Below are 8,766 nucleotides of genomic sequence, written 5' to 3' on the forward strand. Positions count from 1 at the left end.
ACTAGGAGGAATGGAAGTCACGGGTGGCCTCTCACGGGTGTGAAGATAGAAATCGGTGATTCTGTTATTGGCAGCATTGATTGGGCGTGGAATGTAAAGCAGATAAAACCAAGCCACTTACCACTAGGTCTGTATTTTGGGTTGTGCCTCATACCTGCACCACCTACCTGCCTCCCTCCCTCTCTCTCCCTGACTCAGAACTCACAAAGGGAAAGACCCAACAATTAGGGGACAGAGGCTGTTTTCCAGAGAACCATAAACCCGCCCTTTAAATTGACTTTGTCAATGCTTTCCCATCTCTTATCCTTTCATCGCTTTCCAACTTAATGCGCGTATTTTGGTCATTTTCAGGTAAATCAGAGGCTCGTTCGATCATATGGAGGGCTTGGAGTCTACGCTACTTGGATTTTAATCTGAGTGGGTGAAGGCAAAATGAATATGAGAAGAGAGCAATTAAAATTAAGATAATGCGAGTTGCAACTAATGTAATCTGTCTAGGAATTGGAATGAAATTGGCCGGTATAGTTTGGAACAAGAACTAGACCACTACGGAATCTTGGATATCTTAAGTTGTAGAGACAATCAAGAGAGTCAGTGGCATACAGTGGAAAGCACACTAAGGTAAGTGATATTGTATTTAATTGTAATATAAATACAAAAATGTGATCTGCTATATGCGTTATAAGTATTTTTTTTTTTTTAAAGAAAAAGAACACCAGCCTACTAGACTTACAACTCACTAGAATAGATGAAGAGATATGTTTGGTTACTAGGAAAATATAAGCAAAAGAAAATAGAGATTAAAAATAAAATGACGAGGAAAGTGAATATATATATATATATAGTTAATAAATTATTTATTTGTTTTAAAATTTTTTATTATAAGAATTAAATAATTTAAAAACGTATAAGTTTGTAACCAGTTTTAATTATATTTGATTTTTTTTTTTTTTACTATGGTTTTTATAAGACCATAAAGCATAAGAAAATAATTTTTTAAATGTTTTTTTAGTACTTTCTAAGAATCAATCACGGTGAATGAGTTTAGAGAGAGAAATGTTCATCATCATTGGAGTTTCTTGAATAATAAAAGTAGCTCCTCAAAACCAAAGTAGGTATCAAAAGTAAGACCAAGATAAATACAGAGTCTTGTTTGTTGGATTAACTTTTGAAAAATCAAAAACTCTTTTTCAAACTTGATAAAACTTTTATGTTTTTTTGACTAATGTTGTTGAAAAATATATGCTTTGAAAAAAACTTAATATAAAAACCTAAAAAATATTGCTTCTTATAGAAATTCTATTTTGACTTGTTCAAGAAGTTTTTTTATGTATAAAACTTTTATAATATCAATATTACTCTTTAAAAACTGTGACTTTGCCTTTGGATGGGTGCCATAGTGTTAGACATGCTAACAGCAACCATAAGCGTGTAGAAATAGAAATGCTAACAGCATAGTGTTAGACATGTGCTACGGCCAGTGGATGGGCTGCCACTATAGGTTGTGATGTGGACACAGTCACGCTTGATCATGACTATCAATCAAAGCAATTACAAAGCATTCGTTCATTTGTTCTTACATTTATAATCAAAATGCCCTATTTAGAGTTGTTACAAAAGATCTATCTAGTCATAAATGAATCCATATTGAGCTCACATTGTCAAAATCAGTTGGTATTTGTTGGCAAAGAAGCAAGTTTGAGATTCATGAATCATTCAAACATCTACATTGAACAAGAAGATTCATGAAAGTGTTGTCATTAGAGAAATTCAAAATTGATTTAATAACTTCATGCTAGTCATAAATCATTAACATAGTATCTTGTCCGCGAGTCAAAGTCATTAGCAAAGTCGCCATGCCCCTTTGATAGCGTGGCCGTAAGTTTGTTGAGTGAAAGCGATTTTTTCATGACTTTAAGTTTTGGTCACAATTTCTTGGGAGAAAAGCATATACTGATCAGCTGTATGAATGGCCATTGAAGCAAAAACATGTTGCTTCAACAGTGACTCTGCCACACATTCAACCAAACCGTGTATGGAGACCGTAATGGCAGGCTACTAAGAATCGCTACATCATAGATTTCAAAGTAATGAAGAAAAGTAGAACGGTGTGGGAATGAAATGGACTATATCCACTCTGTTTAAGCAAGACAAGTATTATTCATTAAAAAATGCATGTTAACACTTGGAAGGGAAGTAAAACCCTAAAAGGAAGAAAAGATATACGTGGCTGAAACTTTGAAATTTCTCTCCTCTATTAATAGTTTGAGTACAACATGGACTAAAAGCTTCTATCTCTGTGAAGGGATCTAAACCTCCCTCTCAGATGAATCTATTTCTACTAGTGTGGCCGGTGTTACTAATCAAGAAGTTGTAGGAATCCACTCATTACCTTGAATGAAATTCTGTACCGAATACATGTTTATGTGCTGAGCAGGAATCTGGCTACTCCATGTTACTCTTGCAGACAAATTAGCTCCCAATCCAGAATTGTTGAATTCCCCATAATAAAGTGTTTCTAATGCAAAGTCACCACTCCATGGCAGCCACCCTTGTGGTGTGACAAGAGCCTCCAACAAACACTGGATAAAAACAGTCCTTGAAAACTCCTTCCATGGCCTCCCCAAGAAGTTCTTGTGTACTTTAGGGTTGCTGTAGTACAACTTCATGTAGTCGTCGGTGCCATTGACCACACAATTTTGGAAAACAAAGCCTGTGGTTTGGGCAGGGTCTGTTCTACTATGTGCTGTCACAGCGTTGTTCTCCCCCTTTTCTGGGTTGAGTTGCCTGGGGCGGATTAGGATGAGGCAGTCTTGGAAGATTGAAGCGGAGTTGCCGAAGATGAAGTCCACGTTGCCTTGGATGTTGCATGATTTGTAGAACTGGCGAAGGGATTCAGCGTAGAGAGTGTCTTGATTGCCTAAGAATTCACAGTTCTCAATCACTGATAAATCGCTACCTGATCTGAAAGCTACAGCTTGGTGGGCGTCAGGACCGGCTGTGTTTTGGAATGTGAGACCACTGGCCATGAACCCATCACCACTTACACCTGTGCCATGATCAACAGTTGATCAATAGGACCCACAACGCCTTAGGAAGTTAGGATCAAGGAAACAAAGAAAACAGCGTGCATGTTGGCTCACGTGTCAGCACCATAGTGTGGGTCCTACTCTTGAATTCCCATACGTAAGTTTCAAACCAACAAACGTCCTATAATTTCAGACCCTTGAGGATTTTAATAATAAAATAACCTATTACTATGTAATAATAATTAAATATCACACGCTTTCTCCCATCATAGTTGGGCTAAAATAGAGTGTTCCTACTTCTACATTTTATTAATGGATTACCATACGTGTTCAGATGTCATTGGCTCAAATCAGAAAAGACTCAACTTCGGAAATTCAAGCAGTCACCGTCCGATTAATATCACACAAACAACTTTACGACTTACCGACAGTCGCTGTGTTGTAGGTGGAAATTCCAGGCTGGCCCACATTCAACGATCCCGTAATTACCGTTTTGCCCATCCCATCTCCCAAAAACACCACGTTCTTTTTTTCCAACGGCACCCGAACCGTCTCCTCATAGACCCCTTCTCGGATCCGAATCACGAACTTCCGGTCTCCGGCGTTAGCCGGCGCGGCGTCCACCGCTTCCTGCACCGTCTTGTAGCACCCGTTGGCGGCCTTGCACACCGTGGCGTCCGGTCGAAGACCAGTAGGAACTCCGCCTTTAAACCCTAATCCGGATCCTTCACTCGACCCGGAAGGCTCCCAGAAGCCGTCGCGCTCTGTTTTGGGGGGCCTCCAGGACCCGATGTCATTCCCGAAATTTTCGTAAGATGCCATCATGCTTAGACCGTTGCTGCTTAGCCCAAGGAGGGAATCTAAAAACGATATCGTTTTGTTCACCTGTTGAGTGTCGTTGACGAACGTCAACGCTGACCAGCAAGCGTACTGGTATAGTAGAGCCGCGCTCATCCAGGTCCTCGCGTCCTTGATCTTCCCATGTGGCAGAGCCTCCATTGTCGATAAGATCCGGTACTCGGAGTTATGCAACACCTCCAGGCAGTTCTTCGCCGCCGTCGTCCGATTCTGGTTCCCTGCGGATGCGTCCAGGATGTCCTTCACCATGGACTGCGCCGTCTTGAGATTCTCCAAGGAGACCCATAAGGCTGATTGGATGACATCGATGGGCTTGGGGTCGGGAGGGACCCGATTGGATGCGATCAGAGAGGCGTCGCAGGTTTCTGGGTAACGCGTAGCGGCGCAGGCCTGGTGGATCTGGGGAGGAACAGAGGCGGTGGAGGGCCTGGGGGTGATGGGTTGGGGGAAATGCGGGGGGGAGTGGCGAGGGCTATGGTGGTGAGAGGCGGATGAGAGGGAGAAGAAGAGGAGGAAGGAGAGAAGAGCGAGAAGGAGGATAGAAGCCACGGAGAGGATAAGGACTTTAGAGGAGTGGGGTTTTATAGGGTTTCTGGAGTGCATGATGATAGTGGAAATGGGGTTTGGATTGTAGAGAATATTAGAGAAGAAGAGATTGGGAGGAATGGAAGTCACAGGTGGCCTCTCACGGTTGTGAAGATAGCAGTGTCGATTCTGTGGTTGGTAGCATTAATTGGGCGTGGAATGTAAAGCAGGTAAAGCCAAGCCACTTACCACCAGGTCTGTATGTTGTGCCTCATACCTGCACCACCGCACCTCTCTCCCTCCCGCTCTCTCTCTGATTCAGAAGAGTGAGAACTCACAGAGGGAAAGACCCAAGTCAATGCTTTCCCATCTTGACCCAAGTCAATGCTTTCCCATCTTGCATCCTCTCGTCGCTTTCCAACTTAAAGCGTGTACTTTGATCATTTTCAAGTAAATCAGAGGCTCATTGGATGGACACTGTAACCATATGGAGGGCTTGGAGTACACGCTAGGATTTTAATTTGAATGATTGAAGGCAAAATGAATATGAGAAGAGAGATAAATGTTTATTTTGATTTTCTTCAAAGTAGAAATTTTCATATAAAATGACAATGGCTTATATATTTAGAAATCACCTTACAAAGTTTAAAATTTTATAATAATAAAACTTTTTTAATACTTAATTTTTTATGAACAATTTTTCATACTCTTATCTTGCGGTACAACAAAGGCATTATGCAAATGATTCATTACTATGACCGAATAAAAATTGAACATAATTAAGTTGCACAACGTCCATGAAGAACATGTCCATCTTCTTTTGTGGAATTTGGCCATATATCAAGCTCAATTACTCTTACACCTCTCCGCAATGCCTTTATGATTAGGACATCACTGCTGAGTTCGTTGCCAGTCAGGCATGAATTGTGGCCCATCATATGAAATAGGACAAAGGAGCATTCGTATCATGGTGAACAAGAAAAGAAACGAAAAGAACCGTCCTCATTGTTAGGAAAACCTCTGGATCATATGTGTATGCTATCTAACAACCTAGGGATACTATATCTAATTGTAACTGAAGCAATAAAATGATAAAACCAAAATTTAGGCGCTACAATTTTTTACCTTTGATATGGTCTCATTTTTTGAATCTTGACACTTGTGTAGAGTGGTTATACACCTTGAGGGAGAAAGATGGAGACTTTGTGGAAGGCTACCTATTGAATGGTTAAGTGTGTAACCTTAAACCCTTAAAAGGGTTTATATAGACTTGTAGGTTTAAGTGACTTTGACCTAACTAGGATTTAAGTAACTTAATCTAGCTCACGGGCGCTAATTAATTAATTAGCTTTAATAGAATCTAAATTAATCAATAAACCAACAAAAAAATAATCAATCATAAAATCTTGTGTAATCTTGTGTTTTTACATAAATACCCTTATGCATATAAATGATTAATTCTCCATAAAACCTCAAGACTTTGTTGTAACAAAGAATATAAGCTTAAACAAGGTCATTGTTGATTAAGGTAGGTGGCAATAGGTTTTTTCAAGATAGACATCATGATATTTCATGGGTTTGAGATAATATATTCCCTTGGGTAATTCTGAAGACATGTGATCATGAAATCTATAATCGCAATAATTCTTTTAGTTGAATTTGACATATGTTTTTAAAGAGTTAGAGTATGTCAATTGATCATATAACAGGAGGCTTTGAGATTTAAGGATGGTAGATATAATCAGAGAGGTATAAATATTTACCTTAATAGATTATGAACACTAGCTAGTTTATGAGGAGTTTGTAAGCCATCATTAGCAAGTCACAAACCTAAATTTTCTATCTCAATCTAATATCATAGGATATTGGAGTGTAGTTGACTCTCTATTATAGAATGTTGAGTTAACTTCGGAATTGAATTTTGTGGGAGTCAGTATTTTCCTATGGGTCCCAATGATCCCTACTTGAGCTCATATTCACATGTGTGCATAATAACATTTTGGAAAACATGCAAGGTTGCATAAAAGCTTGTGAATGGTCTCTTTGGATTAAACTAATTAATTAATTTGAATCCAATAGAATTAATTAATCAATTAGGACCCAAGTGTGCTAAATTAAGTGATCTAACCCCAAGATGGACTCAAGTCACTTAAACCCATTGAAAACCTATGTTTGTCTTATCATCTTATTGAATTAAAATTTTTCATTAGACAGAATTCATAATACTTTGAATTATGGTGATACAAAGAAAAATCATTTTGATGAAATTTATATAATTGCTAGCCAATGGTTTAGATTAAGAAGCCATTATCTATGAAAACCTTAATTAGGTGAAATAAAATGATCATGTGCTTGCATGTTTTAATGTTATTCATGCTATGTGTTGCATTTTTTTTTTTTGGGAAATTGCATACTTTGGGAAATAATGATAGGCTTTAAATGAAAAATCTCTCATTCTCTTACAATTTTTACCAAATCATGCTTTAAATTGAAAAATGCTCTACATCAATTAAGCAAATTTTCTCTTGGAAAATGTTTTCAAATGAAAAAAAAAAAAAAGGAGAAGGGGAAAAAAATGATTTCATCTTACATAATTTCATGAATAATGAAACTATGCTTATTGTCTATTTTGTGGCATCATTTAGGATCAATCAATAAATCCCATTATTATGCTTACTTGCAACTTTTTGTTGATAACAAAAAGGAGAGAAATAGTATTAGGTTGCTGTAGTATTAATAACCTAATAGATATATGGTAAACATAATATTAGGTTGTTATAGTATCAATAACTTATTAGATCTCGTAAACATAGTAGCCTTCAGCTGATGACTTCTCCTTGGGTCTAGGCATAAAGATAGTGAAGATCTTTGGGTTGGAGGCTAGGGTTCTCACTTTGACCTATAGAGAATGGAATGGGAGAAGACAAAAGACCTTAGCCCTTTAAAGGGGTATATATAGTGCTTCTTACTAAGCTTAAGTGACTTAAAACCACCTTGGGTTGGGATCACTTAATCTAACTTAAAAAGGTTGCTAATGGGTTAATTAACCCAACAAGGTTCCAATTAATCAATTAACCTAATCCAAAGATACCGTTTACTTACCCTTGTGTAACCTCGCCTGATTACCAAATTGCCCTTATGCTCACAAGTGAACTAAAAACCAATCCAACCCTCATAAATCATGCCATCAAGGAATAGGAACTTGAGTGGGAACCACTGAAACCCATAGAACAATACCAGTTTTCATATAATCCAATTCTAACATAGACTTTGCATCATACTATAGAGAATATTACAACAAGACACTAAGTGTTTGGATCTATGACCTGCTATCCATTGTATATAGTCTCCTCATAAACTGGTGTTTGTAATCAAACAAGGTGAAAGTTATCAACTATTCAAGATTACTTCCATCATTCTTGAGTCATAGATCCTCCTATTATGCGATCAAATGACATACTCTAGCTCACTAAGAGCATATGTAAAATTTTATTAAAAGAGTGGGCCCATAGATTTCATGATCACATATCCTTAGGATCACTTAAGGGGACACACTGTTTTAAAGTCTATGAGATATCATGGTGTCTCCCTTGAGAATACTAATTGTTATTGGCTTCCATCAACAGTGACCCAATTTATAGTGAATATATGATTACTTTAGGATCTCACTTGTAGGTCAAAGACACTGTTAAATTTGATATAAACTCAATATTCTCTCAAAGTTGAGAGACAATATAATGTAACAACTTGGTGAAGTCATGACTACTCGATATCCTTATATCCTGACTCATCATAGGTTGTGTCAAATGTGTAACCATACACATTAGTGTACTTACCATGGGAACCTCATCCCAATAGCCAAGGCCAACCATTCTTCTAATTAAGAGGTGGTGCATTATAGCCTCAAATGGATTGCTTAAGTCCATGAATTGATTGTGAACAAGTCATCTACTTGTAAGGAACCCATTACTTCGATTTTCTAAACAACTCCTAACGCACCCAAGTTATGTATAATACAAAAGATGTTTAAGTAAGGATGCTCATAAAATATAATGCATGAAATAATGATAGATAAAAGTGAAACTAGAATATCATAAAACTAATAATGAATTCTAAATCTATTACATCATATCATGCTTTTAAGGGTTATCCTAACAAATATTTAAGTGTTGTGAAGCAAATAAGAAGATATATGAAGCAAAAGAGAAAATCGAGAATCATTAAGAAAAAGTTTATCAAGTTTATCATTAAAATATTTTAAGTAAGATGATTAACATTGTATTTTTTTTAAGTACCAAAACATTCATCCATAAGTTTTTAATTAGTTTTAATTAACTTGTATAATTTGGATGAA

The 8,766-nt window shown here is 37.3% G+C and overlaps 1 protein-coding gene and 1 long non-coding RNA gene across 2 annotated transcripts; one reads left to right on the plus strand and one right to left on the minus strand.

Annotated features, from left to right (window-relative positions):
- Positions 1 to 38: 38 nt before the first annotated feature.
- Positions 39 to 627, plus strand: LOC117912444. The gene is made up of 2 exons (XR_004651012.1): positions 39 to 127; positions 352 to 627. It is a non-coding gene; the product is annotated as an uncharacterized LOC117912444 (long non-coding RNA).
- A 1,511-nt stretch (positions 628 to 2,138) lies between these two features.
- LOC117912443 (probable pectinesterase/pectinesterase inhibitor 51) lies at positions 2,139 to 4,792 on the minus strand. Its single transcript, XM_034827018.1, has 2 exons — positions 3,455 to 4,792; positions 2,139 to 3,049 (listed from the first exon to the last, which is right to left on the minus strand). Exons 1-2 carry the CDS (start codon positions 4,488 to 4,490, stop codon positions 2,364 to 2,366), a joined length of 1,722 nt encoding a protein of 573 aa, XP_034682909.1. The 5' UTR covers positions 4,491 to 4,792; the 3' UTR covers positions 2,139 to 2,363.
- Positions 4,793 to 8,766: the final 3,974 nt, after the last annotated feature.

Source organism: Vitis riparia, chromosome 4 (genome assembly GCF_004353265.1).
Source record: "Vitis riparia cultivar Riparia Gloire de Montpellier isolate 1030 chromosome 4, EGFV_Vit.rip_1.0, whole genome shotgun sequence".
Lineage (NCBI taxonomy): Eukaryota > Viridiplantae > Streptophyta > Magnoliopsida > Vitales > Vitaceae > Vitis > Vitis riparia.

Bases quoted from the DNA above. Each gene is read 5' to 3' on its own strand.
- LOC117912443 (XM_034827018.1), bottom strand. From the start codon at position 4,490: ATGCACTCCAGAAACCCTATAAAACCCCACTCCTCTAAAGTCCTTATC. The intron at 3,050-3,454 runs GTAAGTCGTAAA...ATCATGGCACAG, and splicing joins CTACAACACAGCGACTGTCG to GTGTAAGTGGTGATGGGTTC.